The following is a 17,501-nucleotide window of genomic DNA, read 5'->3' on the forward strand; positions in this document are numbered from 1 at the left end:
TTTCCCTTTTCTCTTTAATAATAAAACAGTACGTTTTACTTGATCTACTTGCTATAATTAATCCTTATTGGAAGCTAAACCAGCCTATTGGGCTTATTTAATGTTTACATGATTTTGTAATAGATTTAAGGAATGAAGATCCAAATTACAGAGGATCCGGAAAACCTTAGGTACACATTTTCCTGAAAAATTTAGCTAAGGGATTTTGAAGGGATGGGGCTGTTTGGGGACCATATGGTGTCCACATTAATTAAATAATTACTAACTGCTGTATAGCATGTGCTTTTAAGGTTTTGAGGTTTGGGATAATCTGGCAATCCTATTCTAAGAAATCCAAATCCTTTAAAGAAACCATAGAAATCTATATGCTGCTGGTTGTTTTAGTAATGAGTTCAAATATTCCAAGCACAGTTGCCTGGAAAACCAGTTCAATCTACATACATCAATGCAGCAAGGGGTTTATTGATGTTTTCTTCCAAATAAATTAACTTAACCCCCTAAACTGCAAGCAGAGATTTTTCCTTTTTGATCAATCTAATAAACCAGATAAATAAAGGATTAAACATTGAACCACAATGAATGATGTTAGACTAATTGGGGCTAAAAATTATATGTGCAACCTCCGTGTCTGCTACTTCCCCTATAACAGTAACCACCTACAAGCAACTCAGAAGCAATCTGCATGTACAGGTATAGGATCCCTTATCTGGAAACCCAATATCCAGAAAGCTCCGAATTACGGAATGGCTGTCTCCCATAGATTCCATTTTCTCCAAATAATCCAAATTTTTAAAAATGATTTCCTTTTTCTCCGTAATAATAAAACAGTAGCTTCTACTTGATCCCAACTAAGATATAATCAATCCTTATTAGAAGCAAAACCAGCCTATTGGGTTTATTTAATGTTTAAATTAATTTCTAGTAGACTTAAGACATGAAGACCCAAATTACGGAAAGATCCATTATCCGGAAAACCCCAGGTCCCGAGCATTCTGGATAACAGGTCCCATACCTGTACTTTACTATAGAATTTTGGTTTATGTAATAAAAGTATCAAAGTTTACTGCAGGTCACGTCACAGACAGCATCAACGGGTAGCATTTACTGGTAATGGCATAATGGGAAATGAATTAAAATAAGAGTGGGTCAGGACAGGGACGATTAGGTCAGTTGGTGAGTTATGGTGGGAGCACGATTTGGGGCAGGCAGACAAGAGATTACAAATTTACTGGCATATTAATTTCCAATAAATTTGTATTACCTGCTCTGGCTTTAGTTGGTGAAATACTGACTGGGTGCCAAGCCTATATATAACAATCAATTATAGATTTGAACAGTCGAATTTTTAAAAGAAGCATACACCAGAAAAAACAGTTGAAACTAACTATGCAATATATCAACTATAATTTAAAATACATGCACTTATCAAAATGGCAGCAGTACTTTTTCCATTTTGATTAATGATAGAAAGACCTCATTATAACTTTCATATTATTATCACAAAATGTGTGTCTATGATCAAGCAAAGAAAGCGTATGCACACTCTGTAAATGTTACTGACAGCTTATCTCAGGGTGCCAGCTGTCATATCTGATATGCCTCCTCTTCATACTTCAGCTAAAGTGTATTATCAGATTATTCACCCCTCCCCGCCCCTTTAAATTAGGATATAAGAAGTCACCTTGAAAAGCTGTTATCTGTGCATAGTTATAGAACACCTTGCTTACTTATTTCTAATATCATTAAAATTTACAGTAGGGGTACTTTACATTTCGCTATTATCATATATAGCAGTAAACTCTACTTTGGCCATTTCTATATTGTATAAGAATCCATGTAATATATGGCATCTCTTCATATCTGTGACAGGAGATGGTATTTATTCATACCGTTTGTACCGGATGTATGATGTATATATTTTAATACTGTTTTCCGTGCTCTCTCTTGCATTCAGCTTGTTCACAAAGTATCCTTTAAAAACATACATTTTTAATATGCTTGAGAAAAGGCCTTTCTCAGTCCTGCAGAGTTTAAATTTAGCTTTTTATGCACAATATACAGTGAGACAACAGTGCTCGTTTAGGAACACAATTATTGTGTGCAAAGTGTAATTTTGGATGTAATTTGCCATGTTGTGTCTGAAACAAATGTCAAAATGCACAGCTGTGTTGTTTGACAAATCAGATGCAGATTTGTTTTATTTCAATTGTTCGGCATCAAAATCATGTCTAGAATTACTGCCAGGGGTAAGGGTATCCCTGCATCAAGAGCACTTGCACACACTATGGGGCAAATTAACTTACTCTCGAAGTTGCGCCAGCGTTGGCTTCGCTGCACCTCGCCGCACTTCGCCAGCCAGGCGAAGTTTCGCCAGGGCACCGCTAATTCACTAAAATCCGAAGTTGTGTTCAGGGAGGCGAAAGGTAGCAAAATTGCGCTAGCGTTAATTCGTCAAGCAAAGTGAAGTTACAATAGCGGTGCCTAATTTGCATACGGCACCAAGTTAAAGTACAATGGACGTATATGTAGCAGCAAATACATTACACTACACAAGCCTGGAAAAGCTTCATAAAATAAAATAGAGTTGTTCTTTTGCCCTATACATGTGCCCACTGTATAGTTTAGGTGCCATATGTTAGGAAATGTAGGGGGGAAGGAGGGTACCCCCAAAAAAATCTACGATCTTTTTCAGCCTATCACCCTTAAAAAAGTAAAAGATGCCAGCGTTTTTTGGGAGTCTGGCGCAAGAGGTAACGGTCAGTAAAATGCGCAAGTTAGTGAATTAGCATAGTTACGTCCCTTCGCCATAGCACAACTTCGCCTGGCGTAAGGGTGCGAAGTAGCGCTAGAGGTCCACTTTGCTAGCGAATTTACACCAGCGCCCGTTAGTAAATTGACAAAGTAACGAAATAACATCACACTGGCGAATCGTTAGCCACTTCGCCCTTTAGTAAATTTGCTCCTATATGGGGATTTACTTGGTACATGCATGTTTAAGCACAAGTATCGTTAATGAATGGCGTCAACAACTGAGTCCATTTTTGCACAACCATAATTGCGTTTGTGGTTGTGAATAACCTCTAATGCGATTTGCCTAAAGGTCATAAGGATCATAAAACATTTACAATGTCTTAACTTACTAATATGATTAACATATGGAACTCTGTGGTCATATCTACATTATGTAGCATTAAAATTAAGGTTTTCTAAGCATTCAGAAGTTTTATATTCACCTTTATGTTTATTATTAGTTTTATGTTCAAATTGACAGAAAAAGGTTTTATTCTCCATTTTGGTTTTTGTTTTGCATATGTTAGTACATTTGCCCTTATATGATGTATGTAGACCTCAAAATAAATAATACCATCAAAGAAATTACATTAATATGAGGATTTAGCTTTACTGCGTTTACCCAGAAAACTTGGCCTAAATAAATGAATATGACCCCCTGTGTTTGTGTATATTTATATATATATATATATATATATATATATATATATATATATATATATATATATATATTTATATAATATATATACATTTGTGAGCTGGTGGGTGGTGTAGGGGTTGCACTGTATGCCAGTCCCTTCCGAAGATTTTTTTGTGGTGAAAGGGGGGCGCTTGTAGTTACACCACTTACAGTATATGCAGTACAGTTCTTGGGCCAAGTCCTTGAGAAGCATATTAATGAGTTGGAAAGAGTGCAGAGATGTGCAACTAGATATAAAATTAAAACATTTTGTCAATTTCTCTCTAATTTCTATCTTGTTCTTTCTATCAAGAACATGTATTTTCAAATCCTTATACTGTATCTGCTGCCTAACTATTGTATCTTTGAACATACAAAAAAGGGCTGCTCTATGACATGCAGGGGCACATTTACTATGGGTCGAATATTGAGGGTTAATTAACCCTCGATATTCGACCATCAAAGTAAAATCCTTCGACTTTGAATAGTCGATGGATTTACCGCATTTACTTCAATCGAACGATCGAAGGAAAAATCCTTTGATTTTTCTTCAATCAGAAATTACTTAGAAAGCTTATGGGGAAAGTCCCCATAGGCTAACATTGGTGCTCGGTAGGTTTTAGGTGGCGAAGTAGGTAGTCGAAGTTTTTTTTAAAGAGACAGTACTTCGACTATCGAATGGTCGAATAGTGGAACGGTTTTTAGTTCAAATCGTTCAATTCTAAGTCGTCGTCGAAGGTCGAAGTAGCCAATTCGATGTTCGAAGTAGCCAAAAAAAACTTCGAAATTTGACGTTTTTTTCATTCTAATCCTTCACTCGAGCTTAGTAAATGTGCCCTGCAGTGTTTAAATAGTTTTCCTGCTTAATGTAAATGTATTAAAATGTCTATTAACACATTTATCATATTTTGATATACAGTTTTTCTTAAAGACTCAAAAAACAAAAAGGAATATGACCACACAATTAACCATGCCTTCATAGTTCATACCTCACTGTAAAAGTCAAAACCTATATCCAATGTTCATAAAAAAGATACATGATTCCTTTATTTATAAAAAAAAAAAAGCTGTTGAATAGCGGTATGAATTACATTCTGGCATAAAAGACTGTATGAGATATGAAACAGCAGAAGATACTTGTAAGGACTAATTATGTTCATTATTTGCAAAAAGTCATTTACTTTTCATGTAAAAAGTAAAAAAAAACATTCAACTATTTTTTGCAGGTCTTATAAAAAAAACTGAATTCCCCTTCATTTGACATCATACAATGCAGCCCCACCTGTGTTTTATGTTATGCATGCAGTTAAAGGAACAATGCAGTGTAAAAATAAAAACTGGATAAATACTGTAAATACTGTAGGCTGTGCAAAATAAAAAATGTTTCTAATATAGTTAGTTAGCCAAAAATGTAATGTATAAAGGCTGGAGTGAACAGAAAACATAACAGAACACTATTTTCTGTTTTTCAACTCTCTAACTCTGAGTTAGTCAGCAATTTGAATGGGGGGGGGCACATGGGACATAACTGCTCAGTGAGTTTGCAACTGATCCTTAGCATTCAGCTCAGATTCAAAAGCAAATGGTTATGACCCAACCTCTAGTCACTGATTGGTTACTGCCTGGTAACCAATCAGTGGAATCCAAAAGAGCTGAAAAGCAGGAAGTAGTGTTCTGGCTATTATGTTAGACATCCAGTCACTCCAGCCTTTGTACATTACATTTTTGGCTAACTAACTGTATTAGAAACATTTTTATATTTAGCACAGCCTATCTGTTTATACAGTTTTTATTTTTATACTGAACAATTCCTTTAAGCCATCATTAAATTAGTATGATTATTGTCATTATGGTATAAAACAATTCTTAGCAGGTTAGCTAAACTGCATGTACTTCTCTATACTCATACTATGTGGCAGTTAAGCAACAGATATATTAAAGGGTAAAGATACAGGTATGGGGTCCGTTATCAAGAAACCCATTATCCAGAAAGCTTAGAATTACGGAAAGGCCATCTCCCATAGACTCCATTATTATCAAATAATCCAAATTTTTAAAAATGATTTCCTTTTTCCCCTGTAATAACAAAATAGTACCTTGTACTTGATCCAAACTAAGATATAATTACTCCTTATTGGAAACAAACCCAGCCTACTCAGTTTATTTAATGTTTACATGATTTTCTAGTAAACCTAAAGGTATACTGTCATGGGAAAAAACATTTTTTTCAAAATGAATCAGTTAATAGTGCTGCTCCAGCAGAATTTTGTGCTGAAATTTTGAAATCTGACATGGGGCTAGATATATTGTCAATTTCCCAGCTGCCCCAAGTCATTTGACTTGTGCTCTGATAAACTTCAATCACTCTTTACTGCTGTACTGCAAATTGGAGTGATATCACACCCCTCCCTTTCCTCCCCCAGCAGCCAAACAAAAGAACAATGGGAAGGTAACCAGATAACAGCTCCCTAACACAAGATAACAGCTGCCTGGTAGATCTACAGAACACTCAATAGTAAAAACCCATGTCCCACTGAGACACATTCAGTTACATTGAGAAGGAAAAACAGCAGCCTGCCAGAAAGCATTTCTCTCCTAAAGTGCAGGCACAAGTCACATGACATGGGGCAGCTGGGAAATTGACAAAATGTCTAGCCCCATGTCAGATTTCAAAATTGAATATAAAAACATCTGTTTGCTCTTTTGAGAAATGGATTTCAGTGCAGAATTCTGCTGGAGTAGCACTATTAACTGATGCGTTTTGAAAAAAACATGTTTTCCGATGACAGGATCCCTTTAAACTGGCCATAGTTATACAGATTATAGCCTATGTCAGATGAACGTTTTTCCGTGCCAATCTTCCGGCCTGCAACTAACCATTCAGGATAAAATAAAGTAGTAAAGAGAACAAATCACACAATCCTCATGCCATTAATTGACAGACAGAAATCATAAGGAAGTCATGTCCAACAAATAGTAGTGACAATCTCCTGTTGATATTGCCAGGCAATACATTCAGATTTCTTATTGGTAGCTTATATAAATCTTTTAACCCGTTCTATCGACTGAACAACCAATGGTACGAAAAATGTTGGGACACTCCACACACGGTCTAAAAATCTATAGTATCTTTGCGTCTATGGCCAGTTTTAAGGTTTCAAGGTCCAAATTACTGAAAGATCTGTTATCCGGAAAACCCCAGGTCCTAAGCATACCTGTGCTATCATTGCAGTGCTACTTAGCCTTTCCCCAGGGACCCGGATTAACCATAAATCAATTACAGACCTTCTTTAGTAATAATGTTAATAATTATGTAAGAGGTACTAAATATATTGGGGATTTAAAGTCAACCTCTTAACTCCATGTTCATATACAGCTCTTAGGTGGCCATACACGGACCGATAAAAGCTGCCGACAGACTGTGTCGGCAGCTTATTGGCCCGTGTATGGGGGCCCCCGACGGGCTTCCCCGATCGAGATCTGGCCGAAAGTCGGCCAGATCTCGATCGGATGGGGTTAAAAATCCCGTCGGATCGCGGCCGCATCTGTTCGTTGATGCGGTACCGCGATCCGACCGCCCGTTTGCGAGCGCTAGGATCCGATCGTTGGGCCCTAGGGCCCACGATCGGATCAGCCCGATATTGCCCACCTCAAGGTGGGCATATCGGAGGGAGATCCGCTCGTTTGGCGACATCGCCAAACGAGCGGATCTATCCGTGTATGGCCACCTTTAGATAGGACAGCACTATAAGAGATATTGTTCTAATTAAATCATATGGTAAAGCAGTGAAAATAGGCTTAAAACATAACTAAGTGGAGCTCTCTTCCCCTCAGAGTCTGCAGCTGATTGAGGAGGGGGTTTGTTTCCCTCTGCTCCGCGTTTCACTTCCTTATCTCTGCCTGAGATCTCTTATCAGCAACTGACCAATGACGCTCCAGTAAACAAAGCCCTGTACTTTATTTTTAAAGTCTGCTATAGGACAATCCTTGTTTTTTTTTCATGTCTGGTACAGAGCTTTTTTCGCAGCAGGAGCTGTGAGCAAAGCTGCTGCCAGTGGAATAGAAGTTGCACAGTACAGAGACTTCTAATTAAAAAACAGTAGACTTTTTAATACATTTACATTGTAGATTTAATTTGGTCTAAATAACACACACACTGAGTTTTGACTCCCCTTAAACGGAGATCATGGAGACCTACCCTAAAGAGCATGACCCAATTTGGGGTTAAGGATAACTGTGGTAATTAAATGGCATCATTGTACACGCACACTAGTAATGCAGTTTATGTGTCTTTGTCCATGATTAGTCAGAATAGAAAAAGGATGGTAAAATCATCACCAGCGCTGCTAAACAACAGCTTCCATTAAGGGAACTTGTCCCTCAAGGGAAAATAAGACACTAAGCATTCTTCAGCATTTATTGCTTTTCATTTTTTTGTGTTCTCTATTTACATTTTCTTTGGACACAATCAGTTTAAAAGTTCTAGCTTTATAAATACTTAGGCCTTTATGAAGCATAAGAACGCCTGTAATTTCACAAAACTAATATGAGATATAGGTCACCTTACCTATACTATTTAGTATACTTGAAAACGAAAGTAACAGTTTTCATGGTATAGCGTGCACGTTATTTTTATTATAATTGTAGGGAAAAATTCTCCTTATTAGAGGGAGATTAAAAAGAAATACGGAGAATCAACAATTCAATATTTCCTACTTTTATGGGTTTGTATAAGTGTGCTAAAGTTTTCCTGTCTCCAAAGTATTATATATATATATATATATATATATATATATATATATATATATATATATATATATATATATATATATATATATACAGTATATATGCTATCGGTTTCTAGGGTCACAGGCCCCGGCAATAAGTTAGACTGTGGTCATACATTCTTTGTAAGCATTATTCTGCATTCATTCTCTGACACTCTAGTGCTAGCTCTAGTGCCAAGCAGCCAGTTTCAATTCCATTCAGGAAAAAATATTCAAAATATTCAAAAAATAATACAAGAGTCTTAGAATGTCACTATATTATATTAAAAATGCAGATTTAAATGTGTCATAAATGTGTCAAAAAACATACACGCACTCCTAAACATTGACAAGTGTTCAAGTGCTTCGGTATATACCATAAACAGTCTGGATATCAGTAGCTTTATACTAAGTTTTATTTCTAATTACTGTATACCCCTGAATAAATGATATGATAACAGACAGTAAAATCAAGCCCATGCCATTTGAAGTGGAATTAGGAAACAATATTAAAAGGACCAAAAACACCATGAAAGAGTCAATAATCCACTGTCTTCTGTACATAGAGTGTTATCTATTGCACAAAAATTTAGTTTTCAGCAATGCCCTATTCATATATGCAGGCATTCTATTTAGCAGTTAATTTAGGTTTACCAATAGCACTGGTCAGGGTCACCCTGATAGGTTCCCATTATTAATCTCACCTGCTGCTTTTCAGCTGTTGTTGATCTATACCCCAGCATGCTGAGAATTGTAATGTACTTTAGTTGCATCTTGGACAGTTCAGATACAAGATACTTTAACACAATATTGCATATACCACAATTGCCTATTCACAGAAAAGAGAGAAATCTCTGAGGCACAATGAAGCTTTTTTACTCTCCTGTTTCTGAAAAGGGCAAACACTGTCCACCCCCTCAACAGCACCCCCTCTACCCCACACACACACACTTGCACAGCTTTTACTATAGCAGAATAATAACAAATGTTGTGGTAGTATTGCACTTACCGTTCTCCATAGCTTTTTCTTTTTAGGGCTTATAGAAGTGGCTGTAACAATGATGTGTGAGACAGAGACCATGAAACCAAAAACGATGGCCAACAGAGTTCTCACTGGCAGCAGGGCATAAGCCACAAAGGTCACCAACATGAGTTGCCACAGTCCTTGTTCAGATGAAACAGTGGGCTCCAAACCATACGCTCCCAAAGAGAAAGGGCAGCATAAGAAGGAAAAAGTAAAACTGAAAAGTAGGGTTAATTTGACAATTTGTTGGAGCTGAGTGACCTGCAGATACTTGACGTTGGTGACTATGAAGAGGGAAAGGAAAATTATGCAGTGTACTGGCTGGGAGCCCTTGGAGATAGTCACACTTCGGCTGGACATGAGTTCCAGCAATGCCAAAGTGCCTGTCATGATGATGAGCACAGCCAGAGCCTTCAGGGTGGAAGTTTGCTCCAGCTTCAGGTTGTAATTTTGGAAGAGGGATTCCAGCTCTTTGCAGTCGAATTCGTCTTCACATGCAATGGCATCCAAATGGGGGGCGGACAAGCAGTGGCACTTCTTTCTCCTTGTTTTCACTTTCTGGAAGGGTATTTCCTCCATATCAGTGCCATTCAAACACCCGAGAGGAACGCTGGGGTCTCTCTCCTTCTGTTCATTCAAGCTCACGAGGGAAGTACTGAAGGAAATCAGCAGGGAGCCGCCAGAATGGAGAACATATAATAGGAGGTTATAATAAGGAATGGATAATAACAGCTACATCCCAATCTATGTGTGTGAGTATGAAAGAGAATGGAACGGCATTAAAGGGCACCCAGGGGGATTACAACATCCAGACCAGCAATCAACAGGCAATGCCCTGGGTTACATAAATTGCTAATCACGAACGTTTCAGTGTAACGAAAAGAAAAGGCAGGTGATGGGAAATACTATGGCGATTGTGTAGGCAATGGAGGACACTGGGGTAAAGGGGAAGAGGAGGGGGATAGTGGTTATATTGAAAAGAAAGAGGGAGAGGAGAAAAAAGAGGTCAAATGCTTCTAAATAGAAAGAAAGGAAAAGGTAATTCCCTTCCTACGTGCAAGAGCATTGCACCGAGCACTGTCTGCCTGGCGTCTGCGCATTAGGAGCCTGGGAAGCCAGACACGTCTCTCCAATCTGAGCAGATTGACAAGTAGAAAACACAGATTTGACAACATGACCACGTTTGAGTCAGCTTTGCAAACACCCTCCTCTCTCCTCCCCCTCTCCTGTGTATGTGCTAGGAAAATGCACCCAGACAGGGATAGAATGCTTTCTAATTGGCTGCCCTGTGAGCCTGGTGCATCTCCCTGGCACCTGAAACAGTGCTCGGGAAGGCAATGCTCTGCATTGAGCACTGACTGGATTCATGCACCAGTGAAGAAGATAAAGAAGGCTGTAATTATTTGAAAGCACATGAAACCTATTGTTCTTGGAGCTGATGTTGCAGACAGCCAGGAGGTGGGGGGCAGGTGAGTCTCCAGTCAGCAGGTCCCCCTGTAACTGACAGGTGTAAAAGGGGGAGGATAAAATAGTTTAAAAGGTATGGACGGGAGGGAAGGGGAAGGATAACCTTTCGCTTCTGTGTTTTGCAGGTCTAAGCTTCATCTGAACTATAGGCAGCAATGAAAAGAAATCAGCCCAGGCATGCAATAGGATGTCCTAAAAAATACAGGGATGAGCCATCAACTCGGGGTAAGTCCCAGATAGCCCCCAAAGGTATGCAGCTTATCCATGACACACCTCCCCAGCTTTCCCCAACCACTTCAGTGACCTGCTCACAGGTTGTTGTCCACCAAGCCCACTACCTGCTGGTAATCTATCCCCAGCCAAAGTCTACTGATGGCAGGGATAGCAGACCCAGAGGATCACAACCCCCTCAAAGGCAGTCCAGCAAGTGATGGCAGACTCCCCATGCCCCTCTGTTTCAGTTTCCCCTCTTAGGCTTAGTATGCACACTCACACCCTGAGTGCTAAAGCAGATGGCATCTTGGATCTCAGAAGTTACCATGAGATCCGAGGTGGCAACCGAGACCGCAACCAGGAAAAGGAGCTGTGCGGACACAGAGAGTTTCCCCATCATTCATGCAGCTCTTGTTCTGGCCGCGGCTGGTCCCCCACTTGGCTACCTTGTCTAGATCCTTACTGTCACCTAAACCTAGCCAGGAAGTTCTGCATCCCACACAATAGCCCAACCAATTGGCCACCCCACCAGCTCCATACTGCCACACAGGCTTATCACAGGCACCACAGCAGGGTCGGACTGGGTTGGCGGGACATGCTTGTGGAATTTATGCTATTCATAAGCATTTAACAAAAAGACAGTTAAGAATCCAGACAGGAAAGTTTGTGGAGATAAATAATTATGGCAAGCTTATAGCAGGAAACAAAAGAATGAGGAGGTTAAAGGAAAATATGAAGCAATCTCAGATTGGCTGACGCGCTGAAGAGGTACGCATGTGCTTATGCATGCGCTCCGAGGGGGAAGGGGGGAGTGTAGAGAGGACTTTGCGGCTGGGGGGGCCCTGCTGCACCACAGCATTCACAGGACCCCCACACAGAATCGCAGGCGCTACATAGTCAGGGGTCACAGCAGGCCACATGGGGAATACCATGCACCATATCACAGACATTCCCATAGCAGGCACCAATCTGACAGGAGCCAGAAAGGGTACACACGCTCACCATTCTGTGATTTTCAATGCAGGCACAGGTCTCAGTGCCCAACATTGCCCAGGTACTACCACTATAGGGAATATAAGGAGCACAGCAGGACCCCACACTGGCACCGCACTAGAGAGATAAAATAGGTCACACTGTAGATCCTAAGGGCAGAGACACACGTTCACAAGGAAACTTTGGCTGACTTCGGAAAACGAAGTGCTCCGAGTGCCATCCCGCCGGCGATTTATTCTAGCCGGTGGGAAGGCAGGGGAGGCAGTTCAGGGAGGTTAGTTGCCCCGAAGAAGAGGAGCTTTGTCGCCGGGCGACTAATCTCCCTGAATTGCAGCGTGTGTCTGTGCCCTAAAGCAGGTTTAGGTAGGTTAGAGATAACAGGGGCCCCAGGGCACCACTCTGTTTTTATCATTGCCGATGCAATCAACATAAGCAGATAAGTAATTAACAGACAGTGGGATAGCAAAAGAAACTGCAATGCCATACATAGACACTGGTTATCAGCAGAGATCGGATCAATTTTTAACCGTGTCAGAAAAGAGAGTCAGCAAGGGATAAAGCAGCACAGCAGGAGACAGCTGGGCAGAAAGAGCAGTCAGATTCAGGAGAGAACAGCATGATAACACAGGATTTACATCAGGAGATGGGGAATAACAATACCGAACAAAGGTCACCAGGATCAGAAGCATGAAGAAAGGGGCTAAAACAAGATCAAGGATCAACAGAGAAGGAGGCAGGGAGGGGTGATTATAGTAATATAGATTTTTTTGATTCTGATACAGTAATATTAATACAATCAGATCTGCAAGTTTGGAGGGGATGTTACTTAAAAAAAATATTTAAAGGTTCTTAAAATTAAGAGATTAAAAAAAGGGGTAACGAGTTTAATGATAATGGGGTTATTGTACAGGACAAGGAGAAAAATGTTAAATTAGTGTCAGCAGGAGATACATATGCTCGTGGAATGTATGATATTCATAAGCATTTAACAAAAAGACAATTAAGAATCCAGATAAAAAAAGTTTGTGGAGATAAATAATTATGGCAATCTTATAGCAGAGCAAGGCTTAAGATTGGTCAAGTATATGTACAAGCTATATGATAAATTTACAATTTGTGATTTCAGTATGACAGGAAATTTAGGGCAAAATTGGAAGGTAGCAATGGGATGAGTTTTGACCAAGAAGACAGTTGAAAAAAAGCCAGCAGGCAAGTTACAGTTACCAAGGACAAAGCAATTCTGAGTTACAGGCACTACCGGGCACTCAATTTTGCTTGTAGAGTTATACCTATGGGGAGGATATGTAACAGGTGACTAGAAGGTTTGTTAGGGAAAGCAAAATGGCCACATCACAAGATAATGATAACAAAAGCAGCTAAAGCAGACATGTATATTTGGGACAAGTTTTTGGAGGGTTTAAATGTGTTACGTTGCAGACAGCACAATCTAACCAGGAATTAAAACTTTTCACAGATGCGGCTGTAAGTACTGGATTTGGGGAATATTTTCAAGGGAAGTGGTGTGCTCAAAAGGGCCAGCAGAGTGGCATGTTTTAGGCTTAACAAATAATCTTACTTTTTTTTTGAGTTTTTTCCTATAGTGGCAGCTTTGGAGTTATGGTGTAAGGAGCTGGCAAACAAGTTTTTTTTGGACGTACAATAATAGGAGTACTGTGCATGCATTAAACAAATGATCAGCTTTGTCAAGACCAGTAATTCATTTGCTTAGGCAATGGTATTGATCTGGTGTTACTAGGTGTTAAGAATGCCATTGCAGACACACTGCGCAGGTTTTGATTTTGATGTCTTTTCTCAGTGGCACCAAAGGTGCAGAAACAGGGGTATCCATTTCCACCACAGCATTGGCAGTTGGCAATCTAAGGGCCCTGCAACTGCTACGGAGCTCAGTTTCAAAGAAAACATGCAAGTATATCACAGTGTAGGGAATCAAGTGGATGAAGAAACTTAAAAGCTTTAATCCAGTTTATAATATCAAAGAAGGAAGAATGTCTTTCTAGAAATACACTGGGTGGGTAGTTAGCTGCCATTTTATTTTGTGCAAAATGACATGGTTACAATAATCCAATATGGTTTCAATAATCCAAGTGTCAGTTTTTCAGTAAGGAAAATGACAAAAGGTTGGAGCAGGCTGGTAGGTCCAGGTAAGGATGAAATAAAGCCATAACAGAAGAGCATTATTGATCTTTTACGGTATACAGTATATAGGATCGTATATGGGATAATCTTAGCAAGGTTATTAGTAATGAATTCCTCCAGATGGAGGACATTAGAATTTCAGAAAACGCTGTTTTATGTTTGGTTAAAAAATCAAAGACAGCAGATTAACAATAGCACTTTAAAGGTGGCACAAGATTTTGCAGGGGTAAGAGGAACAGCTGAAGGCCCCTTTTTGATACATAAGAATGGGTCAGCATTATCGAGATTTCAGTTTGGAGGAAATTTTAAGAGGTTATGTGCAGTGGTCAGTTTAGATGGGAGGATATTGGTTACACACTCATTTAGTATAGGGCAGCCATGTCAGAAGAGCAAATTAAAAGACTAGGGAGATGATCTTCTAATTGCTTGTAATTGATATATCAGGCCACCATAGAGTTAAGATCTATAGGGGGCAGTTTTTGAGTTAATGCAATTGGAAGTGAGGGGTGGGGGGGGGCCCTGAGCCAGTAACCCTGGGCCCCCCAGTCCAACTCTGCAGAGGTCACTAGCAAGAGTTGCAAAACGTACATCGAATCTTGGATCAGCAGAATGTGGCTGGACGGAGAAAGCACCAGAGGGTGGGACTATGCCCCAGGCCAGCAGGCTGTGATTGTACAGTCAGGCTTGCATGGATACCTTTGGCAGGACCATCATGGGATAACCAGAGAAAGCATGTTTGGAGAATTCTCTTTAAAAAATGTACATGTCAATTGATGTGAATTGGGCCGCATTTGTTGACAGGAACTTCTAATTATTGTTAACAAAGCCCTGACCTCTCGTCCCTCTTAAATTTTCCACAAAAAATGTACTTGCAGTCTGGTTATTAGTTTATTAGGTTTCATTTGATGTGGTTATGCAAGTTTGGTTAGAGGAGTAACAGATAGTGAACATAGGACATTTAGGTCTCACATCGGGGGGATCTTTGTTCTCCCTCTGACGTGTTACTACCTCGTATTCCCACACGGTACAGGAAAGCTGCTCCTTATTATTATTATTCCAGTACATTTCATAAAGTGTTTGGTTTAGTTTAAAAAAAAAGAGCACGTCAAGAGCAAATATGCTGTATAAAATTTATCAAAACTCGCTGGCCTTATTAATTGGTGGCAGTTTTACATTTCTTAATTTTGAAGAACTGGGTGCATTATCATTCTCAATATATATACATATGTGTCTGTAAAGGATTTCATTTAGCCAGGTTTGGTTTACAGTATCTAGTGCCACAAGTTTTGGAGAGTCTTTTGACACGTCAGAGGGATTGTCCTTCATTTGTCTGTCACCACTCTTGGCCCCCGAATGGGCGCCATTAGCTAAGAATCCCCACCAAGTGGTTAGAAAATGAAACAAGATACTAATCCCCTGTATTGTTCACACCTGTTCACACTTGTGACACCTCTATTGTTTATATCCTAAAGCCCTGTACTGTTCACACCTGGGATCCAGACTGAAACTGCCCACATTGTTCACCTTTTCACACTTTATACAAAATGCTAATGGGGCACCAGCACTGTGTCACTGTATGTAGTACATATTAGACTGCTCCTGATTTTCCTGTCTCCTGCTCTGTTCTGCCTTCCGTATGCTCCCTGTGTGTGTCATACTTTGACTGCTCTTTGCACCCTGTGTTTGCCATACTCTGCCTGACCTATGATCCCTATGGAACATAAGCCTGATAAGCCTGGGGGTTTGTTAGCATTTGACAGTTATTGTTAGGGGCCCCTAAGGTGTTTAATCATATGCTGGGGTACAGTATTATACACAGGGGAGGAGGAGGCATATGGATTTAATAGTAAAAGTATCTTAATATGACAAGTTTTTTCACACATGAGTGGCATCTCTGCTGGTGCCGGGCCAAGGTAGTTTGCCACCCTAGGCAAGAGCTTCAATCAGCGCCCCCCTGTCCCACATTACCATTTACCTTCTTACCATGATGTTTATTAAATAAAGAAAGCAAGAAAATTTACACTTTTTCATTTATATTACTGACCCCTGTACCAGCAAGCCCAGCAGCCATCCATAATACAGCCCCCCTGTACCTGTGCCAGCAGCCATCCATCATACTGACCCCCCATACCTGTGCCAGCAGCCATCCATCATACTGACCCCCCATACCTGTGCCAGTAGCCATCCATCATACTGCCCCCATACCTGTGCCAGTAGCCATCCATTATACTGCCCCCCCCATACCTGTACCAGCAAGCTCAGCAGCCATCCATCATACAGCCCTCCAGCAGCCATCATATTGCCCCCAATCTTTACCTGTGAAAAAAACAAATCTGATCACATCAATTTGCCCCCAAGTATTTATGTACCTGTCCTAGACAGCCACCTACTCTGCCTACTCCTAGTTCTGGCCCTGATCCCTGCAGTGAGCACTAGCCATCTGTTTTTTGGTGTGCTATTAATGTGGACATGGTCTTGTGGTAAAATGGGTGTGGTTTAAAGTGGATGTGGTCTACAAACAGGGAGTGGCTAACATTGGCTTCCATTATCGGCCCTCCACCATGTAGATTAGAAAAATTCCGGCCCTCTGTACCATATAAATTGGACAGCACTGTTGTAGGAGATCCAAATTACAGAAAGACACCTTATTCAGAAAACCCCAGGCCCCCAGCATTCTGGATAACAGGTCCTATACCTGTACATGAAATATCTTTTTGTAGAATGGTTAAATACTATTTAACACAAATGTAAGGCCCAACAGAAATGACTGCTGTTTCCAAGATGCTTTTAATGAATAGTTTATTAGAGACACAACATGTACATTTAGTATTTTATAGGTTGAGCTGACCCTTCGATTAGTCCCTAGTCCCTATCGTATTCATGTACAATAGGCTCAGTTTCATCAGAAACCAATTAACCTGCCTGTATGTTCTTGAAGTGTGTGAGAAATACCACAGACAGAACATACAGCCTCATTGCAGATGGTCCCCTGGCTGGAATTGAACTCAGAATCCCAGCTGTGCAAGGTAGCAAGGCTACCCTCAGAGCCTCAGTTGTGTCTAGGATTGCTGGGTACACTTTTCTTTTAAATTTCTTTTTCTTGACATTTGATTTTTAGCAGCAAGATTGCAAAGAAGACTAATGATTGAAATTCACTTCACTACAATTACGCTGTATATTTTTTGTCTGATTCTCAAGTATATGACTTACTCAATTCCCTGATTGTGTTTAGTATTAATCTTATTATAATTGTTTGCACATTTATATTACTCTGCTTGCCTTTGGGGGACACTCCATTCTAGCAAGCATCCTTTCTTTCTGGGTCCCCAGGTATGCATAGAACAGAATTATGAAGGTGCAGGATAGGAATCCATATCTGCAGAGTTACATGCAGTTATAATTGAGACCATGG

General features: G+C 40.1%; 1 protein-coding gene and 1 long non-coding RNA gene across 3 annotated transcripts in view; one reads left to right on the top strand and one right to left on the bottom strand.

Moving 5' to 3' along the window:
* The window catches only part of adcy1.L (adenylate cyclase 1 (brain) L homeolog), a 108,012-nt gene extending 97,753 nt beyond the window's left edge, over positions 1 to 10,259 (bottom strand). For both annotated transcript variants that reach the window (XM_018267550.2, XM_041566109.1), the window contains exon 1: positions 9,245 to 10,259. In XM_018267550.2, coding sequence (XP_018123039.1) covers positions 9,245 to 9,838 — 594 coding nt within the window. In that variant the 5' untranslated portion in view covers positions 9,839 to 10,259. The remainder of the gene's footprint in view (positions 1 to 9,244) is intronic.
* A 378-nt stretch (positions 10,260 to 10,637) lies between these two features.
* LOC121394635 overlaps positions 10,638 to 17,501 on the top strand; it is an 89,721-nt gene continuing 82,857 nt past the window's right edge. The window contains exons 1-2 of the long non-coding RNA XR_005961881.1: positions 10,638 to 10,728; positions 10,852 to 10,951. This is a non-coding gene — a long non-coding RNA (uncharacterized LOC121394635). The remainder of the gene's footprint in view (positions 10,729 to 10,851; positions 10,952 to 17,501) is intronic.

The sequence above is a fragment of the Xenopus laevis genome, chromosome 6L (genome assembly GCF_017654675.1).
Source record: "Xenopus laevis strain J_2021 chromosome 6L, Xenopus_laevis_v10.1, whole genome shotgun sequence".
NCBI classification, from domain to species: Eukaryota; Metazoa; Chordata; class Amphibia; order Anura; family Pipidae; genus Xenopus; species Xenopus laevis.